Here is a 14,441-nt window from a genome sequence, read left to right on the forward strand (position 1 = left end):
GGATTCATCAGATTCCTCTTCTGGCTTCTGTTCAAATGGTATCTGGTTAGTTGGTGCCTTTTTGGGTAAGAGTTTGGGTGAGTCTGACAGTATTGCACACCTGTGCCCTCTGTTGCAGGAACGCTATCGACAGGACTGTAACCTTGCAGTACAGCTGCTCAAGTGTAACAAGTCACACTTCAGGAACCACAAGTTTGCTGATGTGAGTAGTAATCCTGCTAAGGTGGGGAAGCAGGGCTCATGGGCTTTGACTGCATTTTGCTTTCTCCAGCTTTCTCCACAGGGCTGCTGGCCTCTCATCCTTCAGTCTCAGAGGTGGGGGGAGGTTCCTGTTCCCACTCCCACTGAGAAGGCAGCACAGAGCTTCTGCCAGCTCCTCTTTCATGAGAGCTTCATTTCGCAGTTCAGCCAGGAGCTGTTATAAAAAGCACAATAACCTTGAACTTGATAGTCTGCTGGGTGCATGCTGGTAGCTGGCAGGAGGACAGACCTCTCTCTTGCTCTGCTCCATTCTTTTTTCTTCCTCTCCTGGCCACATGGAAGGGTCATACTGCTCATAAGAAGCAGCAGTAGTCTGACCCGATGACACTCTCTGAGGAAAAAATGTGTGAGGGTTTTCTAGACCCCCTGAGCAGGAGAAGCTGCTCAGAGGGCCTAGAAACTCACTGCCCCCTGTGGGGAGGGATGAGGGTGCAGGCAGCTCAGCTCATCCTGCTCTCATCTCCTTTCACATTAGTAGCGTCAGTTCTTTGGTTGAAAGTATTGTCCAGGCCCTTAGCCCAGCTCGCTCTTTGCCGTACCTCTAGTCTCTGTCCCTTCTTGTGTTCCTCTCAGCAAAACTACATGCTTGTCTTTTTTAAATTAGCAGGTGACCACTTTGTCACCCTCCCCCATTGTGTCTCAAATTAGCACTCTTGAGGTCAGTGTATCAGTTACTGCTGGGGTAACCTTGACCTCTCTCCCAGCTGTCCCCCCTCTCTGGAGCTTTTGAATTCTGCCCCCCAAAGCGCTGTGTTCCACATGGCTGCCACTGGAGGGGGTTTGGTGCTGAGCAGCTGTGCACACAGCCTGCCTCACAGCCAGCTGTTGTTATGCAGTGTGCCCTGCATGCCCAGATGTGGGTGCAGTTTCCTTCTGGCTGTGATGGGACAGACCTCGCTGTGCCACTGAGTGGCTTGGGGACTGCCGCTCTCCGTGCTTCACTTGCCTGTGGTGACCCAGGTGAGGGCAGCTTGGCAGAGCAGTGGGGAGAGCCATAGTGCCCATTTGCAGGATGAGGGGTAGTGCTTACCCCGTGGTGAGACCCCAGTCCAACAACTTTGGTAATAAGCCCTGTGTTTGTCTGTCTGAAATGGAGAGAGTGAGGGAGCGAGGTGACGTGTTGGAGTTGGTAGGAACACAGGAAGGCATCGATCCTGTTCTGTGGGCAGGCTGCCAAGGCAACATGGCTGCAATTATGCATTCAGGGAGCACTGTGGATCTTGGCAGTGGGGGCTGTACAGTCACTTCAGTGCAACCACCCACTGATTTTCCACAGATCAATAGACCCCTTCCTAGCATGTGCTGGCTGGGCCTTTTCTCTGTGCTCACAGGCATGTGAGACTGAGCCCATGTGCTGTCTTTACCTGTTTGCTTTGCCACATGGGACCTGTGAACCGTGGCCTAGAAGCATGACTGCTGTGACAGCTAGAGAGCCCTGTAAGTCACTCGTGGGGCAGGTTTGCTTTGAAAAAAGATACCCTTCTGAAGGCAAGGTAGGTGAATGTTAGGGTGAAGATAATGACTACAAAATACACACGTAGGTTGGTTGGAAAAGGCAGATTATATGAAACTAAATTACTTGCATAGCAGCCCCCTTCTAATGTAATTTTCCTTCTCCCTAGCTTCCCTATGAGCTGCAGGACATGGTGAATAAGCATTTGCACAGTGCACAGGAGTCTGCAGGCCCTGGCCAAGAGGCAGCCCACACCTTGGCTCCATCTGATGTTGTGCCCACCTCAGTCATCGCCAGAGTCTTGGAGAAACCAGAATCTCTGGTTCTGAATTCAGCCAAGTCTAGCAGTGGCAGCTGTCCCATGGCTGAGGATGTCTTTGTGCATGTGGACATGAGCGGAGCCCTTCCTGATGCCTGCAACAGTGCAGGGCAGATGGGGAAGGAGGGAGGAGATGCAGGGAAACAGCAGAATGGTGGCTGCAAGCCACAGAGTAGTGTGGAAAGTGTGCCTGAGGAGGTGCCTGCCTTTGAGAAGCTAAGCCCATACCCTACTCCCTCACCTCCCCATCCTATGTACCCAGGGCGCAAAGTGATCGAGTTCTCTGAGGACAAGGTAAGGATCCCAAAGAACAGCCCCCTGCCCAACTGTACATATGCTACACGCCAGGCCATCTCCCTCAGCCTGGTGCAGAGCGAAGATGAGAGCTGCGACAGGCACCGGACACTCCCCAGCAGCCCCGCTTCCGAAGGGCACCGTTCAGCCTCCAGCTGTTCCTGCCAGCAGTCCCCCAAAGCGGCCAGGGCTCACGGCTCTTCCCAGAGCAGCCCGTTCAGCAGCCCTCCCCAAATCCCGAGCGCCTTTGCCAGCTCTGCCAGCTCTGAGGAGGACCTGCTGGCTAACTGGCAGCGAATGTTTGTGGATAAGGCACCCCCCACCTCGGAGCGAGTGCTGATGAACCGCACGGCTTTCAGCCGTGACACGGCCCCCGAGCTCCAGAAGAGGTTCAGCCGCTCCATGCAGGAGCTGGGTAGGGCAGCCTCAGCTTACTCGGATGGTGAGGAGTCTGCACAGAGCTGCAGCTGGACCGTGAGCCGCGACTCGAGCGTGGACACAGACAGCACCGAGTCCAGAGCCCGCAGGAGCCATTTCTCCTCAGACTATGGTACAGATTTCTCCCAGGATGAAGCCCAGAAGCTGTTGCTTGAAAGTGGTGGAGGCACTGCTGAGCCTGAAAGCCCCTCACCAGAGAAGCACAAGGACTATGTAGACCTTGGCTTGCCTGAGAGCCCAGCTGAGGAGAGAGAAATGCTGCTCCAGGGAAACAAGGAGAGCAGCCAAGGAGGTGTCCAAGAGGAAGGCGGAGAAGGCAGGGTCAAGCCTCCTTTCAGTCGGCCGCACCGCAGCCCCAAGAGGATGGGAGTGCACCACTTACATCGCAAAGACAGTCTGACACAAGCCCAGGAACAGGGCAACCTTCTCAGCTGAGGCACAGCAAGAAGCAGCCATGCTTAATGGAGCTGTGGAATGTCCCCATCAGTCCACCTGAGGGAGAAGCCTCCCTTAGTACCCTCCTCCCAAGGGAAATCTGCTCTGAGGTTTTATATTTATTCTCTTCTTTTGCTACCTGGAAGAGCTGGTATCTCCCTTCCCTGGCACCTCAGACCCTCAGTACAAGCACACACAGTGTGCAGAAGCACACCCACTGCCCCAACACACTCACAGCTCTCTTCACAGCCTCACACTGGTGCCTGTACCAGAGCTAGTTCTTGGTACCCCTTGTCCTGGTGCCTGTGCCTCTTTTTTGCTCTCATCCCCCTTCCCACTCAGGTACCTGAGGCTCTGGGTGCTCTCTTGTTGTTTCCCTGCAGCTGCTCTGCTCTCTTTTAACTTGTGCCAATAGGGCAGAGAGCCTGTGTGGTGGTGTCTGATTTCCTGGGAGCCCCAGCGGCTGTGAGTGGGGCACGGGGACTCTCCCAGCAGATGGCTGTGTGCCGTGGGGATGAGCTGGGATTGCTTGTGTCTCATTTTCCTCCTGGTTTTGTTTTCCCCAGCCACCCACTTGGTGGGTCTTCAGAATCTGCCTCTGCAGGTCGCTGTCGTGTGTCTCCATGGCTGGGCTCGGCACCTGGTCCCCACGGAAGCCATGCACAGGGGCTGGTGCTGTGCTGTGGGGCACGGGTGCTGCTTGCTGAGGTGGTTTGGGGAGGCAGTGCCTGCTGGGCTCTGGGGTTTGTGTTTGTGTGTCTCCTCCCTTACACCTCTTCCCCTGTTCTCTGTGCTGTTGTTTTGTTTGAACAGTGCTGATGCTTTGCTCTTGGGTGGGCTTCTTTCTTCCTCCCAAGCCTTTGGTTTTGGGGTGTATTGTGTTTTTTTTCCCCCACCCTGCATAAACAGACACAGCCATTGGCAGCCGGTCTGATGCCTGCACTGAGGGTGTGTGGAGGAGTTGCAGCTATCAGAGCTGCACTTCCCTCTGATCCTGGCCTCCAGCCTGCAGAAACCCCTCCAGATTTAAGAACAAGGTATTGCCCCAGGCAAGCAAGGCGTGAAGGATGCTACCGGATTTTCTGGGAAGGGCTTGGTGCAGGGCCAGCAGGGATGCAAGGGCAGCGTGCTGCAGAGCTGCTCCCTGCAGATGCACTACCTCATGGCTCAGCAGCAGCCCTTCACCAGGGCTCCTTGCACGGCCCCTTCTCTGGGGGCTCCGGGCTCTGGGGCCTCTCTGGGGCCTCCCTTCCTGGCTAGGGCTCTCTGCGTGTTTTTCCTAGCGTAGTGTGATACTGTGTGACTTTTCTTCTCAGTCTTGTGTGCTCAGTGTCTTGTTGGGGGGGGAGGGAAGGGGAGAGGTCTGTAGATGTAGGTATTTTTTTGAGGGCTTACAAAGCCTGGGCCTCCTGTTTTAATTTTGTCCTGTGCCCTTGTCTGTCTGGTGTTTCTTGGCTTCCATGGGAGTGCAGGGCAGAGAACAGCCCAGTTCCCTTCACCATAGCCCCTTCAACCCTGCCCTCAGCCTGCTGTCTGGTTTTTGAGTTGGGTTTGTGTTGTCCTCTCACCCTACAACATGCGGGCTCTTCATTGGGCTGGAGGAGAGCATCCTTCTCTCCAGGAGGAAGCATCTGTTCATATGCTTGCATCAAGATTTGCAGCCTAGAGCTGTCTGGGGGCCTGCTCCCCTCCCCAAACCCCTGTCTCTGTAAAGGGCTTGCAGCTTGTAGCTGGGGCCAGCCAGGGCTTCAGCTTGGGCCTGGAGGCTCCAGGGCCAGTGAAGGGGAGCTGCAGGCCTCTCTGGCAAGCTGTGTAGGTTGTTTTATGTACCCTGGGCAGAGCTGCTGCCTTGTTTCCCACTCACCTTGTTTCCCACCTGAACAGTTGTAGAGTTGGATGCCACCCTCTAGTGGGGAAGTGGGACTCAGTATTTCACTGCAGTGTTTTGCTGTGCAGACAGGCTGATAGTGGGAGCCTCCTCTGAGCCTGCAGAGTGTTAATCTCCCTGTCCCAGCTGTGGAGGGTCAGGGGGTTGTCCTTGTGTTTACTGCCATCAGCCACTCCACTGCTGCATTTCTTTTGTTCTTCTGCAGCACTGCTGAGGGTTTGCATCTGCAGCAGCTGTCAGATCCTGCCTCACAGATGTCACCTGGGGTTGGCTGCTCACTGAGTGAGCTGCTCTGGCTCTGAGCCTGCTGGTGGCCTGCAGTGGGGGAGGCATTGCCCACCAGGGCTCAGCCCCATCTCCCCTGAATCCTGGCATGCTGGGCAGTGGACAGAACTCTTTTGCTGAGGCAGCTGCTGCTGATGGTGCTGAACAGAGCTGGCTTTGCTCTGCTTTTGGTCAAGGTAGACTGAAAAGCAAAACAGTGAAGGGGAGGGGTGGCAAAGGTATGCCCACCACCTCACCAGACACTTGTGCTTTGCAGCATTAGGATGCTGGCAGAGCTTGAGGGGGACTGGTGGCCTCAAGCAGCAGCAGAGCCCTTTCTTGACCTGTGGGCATTGTGTCCTCTGCACTCCTGCCCACCTCCAGCAGTATTGGCTCTGGGGCCTTCAGCCCATCTGAGTTCCAGTGTCCCAACTCCAGACTGTTAATCTGTAACTAATGTGGGTTTTTTTCTGAGATTTTCAAACTGATGTATATTTTAAGACCAGAAATAAACTATTTTAAAAGTAGATGGCAATGGCTTTATTGTACTTGGTAGTAACTAAGACCTGGACTTGAATGATCCTGAGCATGTGAAGGTGTAGAGCTAGCTACTCGTGGTACAGTGTCCCAAGTTTGTTGAACTGTGTGTGCCACCCATTGTCTCGTCCAGGGAGAGCGATCCTGTGAGCTGGTGCTGTAAGCACCCCTCAGTGTTACTTGGAAGATTCTGCTGACCCCATTTCACATAATTTGCTGGCTGTACTGGCTGGTCTGCCAACCTCTACATTCTCATCTAGCATAGGATAAGGTGTAGCTAATCCTTTTAATAGCTGTTGGTTTTCTTGGAGTCCCAGCTTTTGGAGTTGTCTGAGAGTACCACTTCACTTTAGAAACCACATACCATACCCCCTTGCTGGGTTCCTAAGAGGTTTATAATTCTAGATTCAGTATTTTGTATGAGATGGGGGGATTGGAGGTGACTGGACATACCCCAGTCAGGAAGCCTTCCAAACATGAGGCAGAGTGTTCCTGCAGGATGCTGATACAGACAATTGGAAGTGTTTCCTTTTCACGTTGAAGGGTGCTGCAGAGGTCACAGGGCTGTGATGAATTTTCCTCTGTCTCCCAAGTTAGCCTGTGCCTTTCTGAGCTGGCTACATGCAAGCCTAACACTAGAAAGAGTGTCTTGTTTCTTTGTCCCCGTAATTAATGATTTTATTTTTTGTTCCCTTGAGTAGCAGCTGCTACCACAATTTAATCTTCCAGCCTAATCTGAGCCTTGAAACACGATCTTCCTTGTCAGCAAGAGACGCCTGGCAAAGCACAGGCAGCGCAACCCACGGTGCTGCTGCGGGCTGAAGCCTTCACCAGGGTGTGCACGGCTGGTGTCAAGCTCCCTGCAGAGCTAGATTAGCCCAGCCCACTTCCTCCTGGCCCGAGGGAGGGCCTGGGGGACAGAAAATTGGGCTGTCACCGACCTGTCCCCAGGGCCGACACCGAGTCAGGAGGCGCGGCAGGGCCGTGAGGTGGCGGGCGCGGGGCTGGCGCCCCCTGCCGGCGCTCCGGGCCCGCGGCTCCTGGCCGGGCCGGGCCGACAGCGCCTGCCCGCGCCTGGCACCTGCCGGTAGCTGTGGGCAGCTCCCAGCCCCTGCCGGTAGCTGTGGGCAGCTCCCAGACCCTGCCGGTAGCTGTGGGCAGCTCCCAGACCCTGCCCGTCCCTGCCGGTAGCTGTCGAGTGTCGGCACCCCCCAAACCCTGCCGCTCTCTGCCCGTACCAACTCGTCCCGGCCCGTCCCTGCCGGCGCCCGCCCTCCCTGGGTCGCACAGTGGCGGAGGCGGACGCTGCCGAGTGGTGCCACCACATCTGTGACCTTTATAAAAGTCTCACCGCGATAGCAGTACAAGCGATAGAAAGGACATCTCTTATACACATCTGAATAAATACAGCCAGCGCCCTGCGGGCGCAGCCGGGCGTGGGGGTGGCAGGGCGGCGTGAGCTACACATGCGGCGACGGGGACAATCACAAGCGGCCGACGAGGCGTGTGAGGACGCAGAGACGTGTGTGGAGACTCGCTCAGAGCCCAGGGAGGCATCGGCAGGAGGTGAGATGTGTGACAGGAGGGCTGGGGAGCCCAGCCGAGGCTGGGGCTGGCGGTGCACGGCGCTCTCCTCGGCAGAAGCAGGCAGGGTAGCCCAGCTACATTTCTGTTTCTGCTAAGAGGCTGTCACCGAGGCCTGATGTCATCAGGACCATCTGGGAGCTGGAATCTGTGTGGAGAGAGGGAGAGAACCGTGAGCCGTTCGGGCTGCTGGAGAGCACAGGGCTGTACTCCAGATCCGAAGGTGAGGATGAGGAATTAAAACACAGCAGGGTGGGAAGAAAACTGCTGAGAGAAGTGGGAGATTAAGTACGAGCTAGGCCTGCTCTGGCTACACAGCAGAACAGAATCGATTTTTGGGGAGGGGGAGAAAGCACACACAGCAGCAAAATGCCAGAGGAACATCAGGTCTGAGTACCCCCGACACGCAGGTGATCCTGGTTGCGCTGGCCCAGCCGTGCCCTCACCCAACCCTGCCCAGGCCTTTGAATCTCATCGAGTGTTTCTCAACAGAGAGACAGTGTCCAGGTGGGGCAGGCTTCAGGCTGTGAGCCGGCCAACGCCACACAGGGTGGTGGTGTTGCCTTCCCAAGAGCAGGGAATGCTGTGGGCAATCAGCCATGCTACAGCAGCAGAGGCCTGGAAATACTGACTTTCTGCACTGCATGAATGGAGGGTTTGTGCAGCCCTCCCCTGCCTGCCTCGGGGAGGTGAGGGCAGCTTGCTGGCTCTGCCATGGCTCAGAGCCACAGCCAGGAACACTGCGACTCTCCCCACAGCAAGTGAATCAACTGCAAGGAGAATGGGCCTGCATAGCAACTAAGAAACTTAGCAGGGTACCAGTTTCCCATCCAGAAGCCTTTTGAAACTGAAAAAACCCCCTGTTTTTTCCTGGGTGGAAGGGAGATCTCTTGTAGCAGTCCTGCACATTCAAAACTGCTGCAGGGGAATCTCTATTTCAGGAATCAATTTCTGTAAGCAAGATCCAAAACTTGGCCAAACTGTCACTAAATTATGGGTTTAATAGATGAGGATCCAGATGTTTTGAGGCTCAAGGATTGGTTGTGCTTGTCTACTGGTAGTCTGATATGAGAATTGTGAGGAGTGAAGGACAAATGAAGGTAAAAAAAAGCAAACCCTCAAACCAGCTGGATCACAAGGTAGGCATGACAAAATACAGTATCATATAGGCAAACTACACAGAACAGGCTAGTGCTATCTCTGTAATACACCTTTTTTCCATTAGAAGCAACAGACAGACAGTGGCACCTGGCTAACCCTTCACATGTTTGGGATGTAGAGATAGGAACAGCTGATGCTGTGCGGATTGCAAAGAGGTTCTGGAAACAGTGAGGAATGACACAAGTTTTGGCTAGGATATCTGGCAAAGACTCCCAAGATCTTTAATATTCCTGCCCTTGAGTTTTAAGACTTTGAGATTTTGTTCTGCAGCATCAGGAAAAAGCCTCAGAGGTACCATTTCCACTCTTTGCAGCAGCTGCATTGTCCTTGGAGGCTGCCTTTCCTCCTGTGAGGAGAGAGGCGCAGCCAACGCTGGTTAACATGAAGGTCATGCCTGGAGGTGGATGTATTCCATGGAGGTTGTATGTATTCCATGGAGATTTTATGTATTCCAGTTCATGGGGAAAAGGGACAGATGCATTCACCAACCCCACTGCAAGAGGCCAGTGCCACTGGAAACACCCGACACCTCAGGAGCCCCTCAGCTCCTGCCCCCCACTCCCAGAGCTCTTACTGTTCTGGCAGATCCAGGGATTCTTCTCCCTGGCTGTGACTTCGTGGACCTCCGTCTCCTCCTCTTCCTCGCCCTCTGAGAGAAGATCAGAGATCTGCTGCTGCAGCTCAGGACTAATGTTGTTCTCTGCCAGGATGAGTGTCCGTAGGGCTGTGGGGTAATTCTCTACCATGTCCAGCAAGGTCTAGGGGGAGAGTAAGATAAGAAGGCTGACAAGCATCACAAGGGCTGAGCAGAAAGTGTCATTACTTTGTCTCCCTGTGAATTCCAGCCCTCCTCTCCTTGCTTCTGCCTTCCCTTGACCTCCCTTCATCAGGCTTTATGAGAGACTGAAGACTTCCCATCTTCCTGTGGGAAGAGCTGAGTTTGGATTTTCTGGCTCTATCTAAAGAAGAAGGGACTGCTCTACACTGTTGCTGTCACGCATCCATGTCCATTCCCTCTTACCACTAGAAGCTGGAGATCTGAGAGTCTGTGCAACTGAGCCTTGGCCTGTGTTTGTCCATAGAGATTTAGTTCTGATTCTCAGCCAAAATTCCAACCTAATTTCTTCCAAGAAAAGAGCCAGGGGAAAGCAAGAACACCCCTGGGTGCAGGGAGGGGAGGGGGTGCGTGTGGACTCCAGGGTGTGGTTGGAGGCAGGTGCGAGTCCTGGGGCCTCTGCAGACACCCCAGCCCTGGGCCCTGAGTGTTGGTGATGCTGTAGGGTAACTGTGAATTGCTCACCTGAGCTGACTGGTTGGTAAGTCCTGTTCCCTCCAAGTCCAGCACTTCGAGGGTTCGGCTGGAGGCCACAGCCACAGCGAGCATCCCGGCTACCTGGTCACCTGTGGGAGGAGCACAGCAGGGCTGTCAGCAGAGCCTGCCTCCCCTCTGTAATGCCACATGCCCTCATGCTCCTGAGGCTGCCATGGGAACTTCCTCTGAGTATTTCTGCCATCAGACAACCTTCCAAATCTGTTACCTCATGGTGGGAAAAAAGCTGTTAACGGAGAAAAGGGACAAGGAAAGGTGTGCCATTTGGTGGTTATGGGAGCAGTCGCTGATTATCAGGGGAACACTGTGAGATTGGTTTATTCCCCAAAGAACCATATCTCCCCAAATCTCCTTCCTACTCAAGGAGGGAAGGGCCTTTAACAGTCCCTGTAAGGGCATCTCAGACACAGAATAGGAGCTGAATACTTCAGTCTAGGAAAAGGCTGGAGTCAGACAGAGGACTCTGCACCAGCTGGCAGACTGCCTCCCTGGAAAGGGAGTAGACTTTGATGGGGGATGCAGCAGGATTAGAAGCATTGAAAATTGATGTTGGTGAAGAGACAAGACTCCAGAATGTGTTCTGACATTCTCTGTCGAGTGTCAAGATGCCATACAACTGTGACACCTTCTCTTGGAACAAAACCCAGCCTGCTGTCAAGTAACACCTGGGACTTTTTCTGTCCAAGAGGAGGTACCTGGTCAGAGAAGAGGGCCTGGGGGAGGCTCTGCTGGCAGACAGGTTGAGGAGGGGAGTGTCATCCTGATGCTCAGGCATGGCCCGATCTCCTCCTCACCACCTTGCAGCAGAGCAGGAGAGAGTTTGTTTCTATGGCAACGAGTGCCAGGCTCTCCTCCTCCTCCTCCCTGCTCCCCCAGGAAGATGAAGGGGGGAGAGCGGGGACATACTGCATCTGCCAAGCCAGCTTCAGCACCCAGGGCTTCAGGGAAAAGGGAGACATGGAGGGTCAATCGTGACGACAAAGGCGGTGGAGTGGGCAAGGCACAGCCTCCTTTCTGCACCTCCCTGCAGGGCATGTGGCCACCTCATACGAGCAGAGCAGTGACTGTGGCTTCTCCTAGAGCTGAAGGTGGCTGGCAGGGTGAACTTGCTGCTGGGGAATGGTGGGCACCTATGCAAGGAGCTGCCCCATCCTGCTCTACCACCTTTCCAGAGCTTGCTCCCTGGCCCCCCACTGGTGCAGGTCACACAAACGCTGAGAGGCAGGAGTGCTCCTCCTCCCCAGCCCCCAGCTTACCTAGGGGGTTGTAGTCCAGGTTCAGCACACGGAGCTGTGAGCTGTGAGCCACTGCAATGGCCAGACGTCCCCAGCCTTTACTTGTGATGCCAGGGTTGGCGCTCAGTGTTAGTTCTTTGAGGCCTGGAGAAGAGAGGGAAGCCAAACCAGAGATTTAGGGTCCCCAAAGCAGTCACAGGAGGACTTGTTCAGCTCACCAGAAGAGCTTTGGGTTGTGTCCTCTGTACTCTGTAGGGCTTAAGGGCTTGGTTTGCTCTGACAACTGTCATGACATATTTCAGTGATCAGTGAAATATTTCACTGCCTTCAGCTGTGGCCCTTCATCTAACTGTGCTGCAACTGCCCCATTTATCTGCCCTCCCAACCTGCATCCTGCTTACCCTAAATAGCAAACACAATGGAAACCAAGGGGTGTGTGAGACAACTGACTGGGCAAAGAAGGTGGCAGGAGGTGACAGGCTGGAGAGAGGATAACAGGGACAGTAGGCTCCAAAGCCTGCACCTGAGAGGGGTGGCCAGCAGAGATAACAGCATCAGTGTCATTGTGCACACACAGAGGAGGAGGTGCTGGGAAAAGGTGGAAAGCACTTTGGAGAGTCAGAAGGAAGGTGTCACTGACCTCACACCACCAAAGATCATTCCCTGCTAAGACCTGAGTCTTGGCATGAAGGCTGTGACCATGCAACTGCACACTCATGGAATGCACCACAAACAGGGACAACTCCCAGACCCTGGTAATAAAGCTAGGTGCTGAGGTAGGGGCACACAGTATATTTATCTACAGTGATTATCAACACACAAATGCAAAATAATAAATTTCAAGTCAAAGCTGTCCTCTCCTCCAGTTTCAAATGCTGCTGACATGAACCAGAAGCAACCTGTTAGTCCCTGAGCTCCAAATTGCCAGCAGGACAGATCAGTAGCAGAAAGTCCAAACCTGCCCAAGGGAACCACTCATCTATTGCTTGGCTTATCTGCTTTTCTTAAGTTAGGGGAAAGAAATCCTTAGCCCTGGCAAACCATAGAGCCTGCCTCCTCTAGGGCTGAGGATTTAGTGCTGCATACATCTGACCTATGTGAAAGCTCCACCAGCCATTGAGCAGCCCACAGCCCTTGGTGCTTACCAGACTTGGCCCCATCAGGCGGCAGGAGCCCACAGATAAGGTTGATGCCTTCATCACCCAGCATGCAGTCTCCTAGATCCAGAGCCACCAGCGAGGGGTGGATGGAGAGAGCAGGGTTGAGGAGGGCCAAGCCTGCATCTGTCAGGGGACTCCCATGGAGGCTGTGCAGGTAAAAGGGAAAATTACTATGGAGCCTTCTTCCTGGGGGCTAACTAACCTGACAGGGAGGAAGAAGCAGACAAAATGAGGTGGATGACAAATACTAACCCCAAGTGGGCAAAGAGCTTTGGAAAGCCTCTGTCGCTAGGCTGGGCTGGCCGCTACGGTGGCCCTTCTCTCCCGGCCGGGACGAGGGGCGCAGGGGATGCCAGCGTTGTAGGGGCATCCCCACACGGGGCTGGAGGACCGAGACTGAGGCGGGGCCGTGCCCAGCCGGCGGGGGCAGAGGTGGCTCCCTCCCAGCCAGTTGACGGGCAGGGGCTTATCCTCCGCAGCATCAAGGGCATTTTCCCTCCGACAAGACTCAAATTCAGGGACTGGCCCCGAGCTGATAGTCCCCCGAAAGAGCCGTCCCCGCCCGGGAGAGGACCGGGACGCCCTCGGCAGCCCCCGCCACACTGTACTCACAAGAGGGACTGAACGGAGCGGTTCGTCTTCAGGGCCTCGGCCAGCTGCTTGACGCGGTTGATGTTGGAGACGATGCCCAGGTTGAGGTTGAGCTGGGCGAGGGAGCGGGACTCGGCCACCCCGCGGCAGACGTGCCCGAAGTCCCGCTCGGAGAGCTGGCAGCCCCGCAGCGACAGCAGCCGCACCGAGTTCTCCCGCAGGCTCTCGCAGATGTCTCGGATCTCCGCCCCCGACAGCGTCTCCCCGGAGATCTGGATAGACCCCGGCAGCATCTTCCCCCGGCGCCGAGCGCCGCCGATCCCGGGGCCGCGCAGCCCGGGGCAGAGCCGGGGGAGAGCCGCGCTGCGCGCTGCGGGCCGGGGCGGGCAACGCCGCCGCTGCTGCCGCCGCCGCTGCCGGCCAGTCCCGGCCCGGCCCACCGCGGCCCCGGGGGCGGCACCGCGCTGCCTCACCGGCGGCCGCCGGGCCGCCCCGCTCCGCCCGGCGGCGCGGTGTGACCCAGGGCAGCCATCGGCGGGGCTGATCCGCACCGGGACGCAGGGTCGCGCCGCCCCGCAGCGCCGGGCGGGGGCCGGGCAGTGCCGCTGGGCCCCGCCCCGCTCCGCCCGCACCTGCCGGGCCGCCTCTCCCCGCCTTCCCCCGACCGCCGCTCCGGGCCCTCCTCCCCGCCCGGCCAGCGCCTCCCCGCGCAACGCAGCAGGCGTGGAGGGAGGTCCGGCATCCCTCATCCCACCCCGACATCCCACCCCGGCATCCCGGGCCCCGACGCCGCTCAAAGCCTGCGAGGGGCGACGGCAGCGCCCGCTGGCACCTGCGCGCTGCCCTGAGGAGATGGCAGGGCCAGGGCCGGCCGGGCTGGGTCCCCGACACTAGGGGTGCAGGAGGGGAGGGAGGGTATAAGATGCACCTGGGAAAGGCTCTCCATGCCAGCCCTGCTCCCACCTGGGGAAAGGGGCCCAAGCCATTGGTGCCCTCTGGGTGCTTGGTCTGAGAAACTGTGGTGTTCCACGGCTTCAGTTGCTTTTAATACTTAAACTCACTAAACCTGAATCCTTGAACCATGACTTAGTGGTGAGGTCAGTCTGATCTGCTCCTCATGGCCCAGAGCGTGCAAGAGCTAGTGCTTGGAGGCAGCTGCCTGGAGGTGAAAGTTGGGAGGGCTGGGGAAGGGCCACAAACTTCCTTATTTCTGAGCACACAGCCTCTGCCCTCAGCCTGACCTGAGAGATATGGGGCACACCCCACCTCCTGCTAATTCACAGGTATGGATCACAGGGATTTGTCCCCTCTCTCCCCTTTGAGTAATCCTGTACTTGGAGAGAAATAGGAAGCAGGGCCCCTGCGTTTTCAACTTCACTGAGCTGAAAAAGGAAGGCAGTGATGTGGAAATTAGGTTAAACCGCCTAAGTAGGCAGCTTTCTGCACGTAACTAATCTGGCTGCTGCATATAGCAGTGCTCAAATGAATTCC

The 14,441-nt window shown here is 55.9% G+C and overlaps 2 protein-coding genes across 3 annotated transcripts in view; one reads left to right on the forward strand and one right to left on the reverse strand.

Moving 5' to 3' along the window:
- TJAP1 (tight junction associated protein 1) overlaps positions 1-5,809 on the forward strand; it is a 38,954-nt gene extending 33,145 nt beyond the window's left edge. For both annotated transcript variants that reach the window (XM_058801596.1, XM_058801597.1), the window contains 2 exons: positions 119-202; positions 1,884-5,809. In XM_058801596.1, coding sequence (XP_058657579.1) covers positions 119-202; positions 1,884-3,200 — 1,401 coding nt within the window. In that variant the 3' untranslated portion in view covers positions 3,201-5,809. The remainder of the gene's footprint in view (positions 1-118; positions 203-1,883) is intronic.
- Positions 5,810-7,262: 1,453 nt separating this feature from the next.
- Positions 7,263-13,243, reverse strand: LRRC73 (leucine rich repeat containing 73). The gene is made up of 6 exons (XM_058802617.1): positions 12,972-13,243; positions 12,345-12,505; positions 11,221-11,343; positions 9,935-10,035; positions 9,209-9,392; positions 7,263-7,621 (listed from the first exon to the last, which is right to left on the reverse strand). Exons 1-6 carry the CDS (start codon positions 13,241-13,243, stop codon positions 7,551-7,553), a joined length of 912 nt encoding a protein of 303 aa, XP_058658600.1. The 3' UTR covers positions 7,263-7,550.
- Between the last annotated feature and the right edge of the window lie 1,198 nt (positions 13,244-14,441).

The sequence above is a fragment of the Ammospiza caudacuta genome, chromosome 3 (assembly GCF_027887145.1).
Source record: "Ammospiza caudacuta isolate bAmmCau1 chromosome 3, bAmmCau1.pri, whole genome shotgun sequence".
NCBI classification, from domain to species: domain Eukaryota; kingdom Metazoa; phylum Chordata; class Aves; order Passeriformes; family Passerellidae; genus Ammospiza; species Ammospiza caudacuta.

Excerpts from the sequence above, each read along its gene's own strand:
- LRRC73 (XM_058802617.1), bottom strand. The coding sequence starts at position 13,243 with ATGCTGCCGGGGTCTATCCAGATCTCCGGGGAGACGCTGTCGGGGGCG. Across the intron at positions 9,393-9,934 it reads TTACCAACCAGTCAGCTCAG|ACCTTGCTGGACATGGTAGA; the intron begins GTGAGCAATTCA and ends CTCTCCCCCTAG. Across the intron at positions 7,622-9,208 it reads TCCCTGGATCTGCCAGAACA|ATTCCAGCTCCCAGATGGTC; the intron begins GTAAGAGCTCTG and ends CTCTCCACACAG.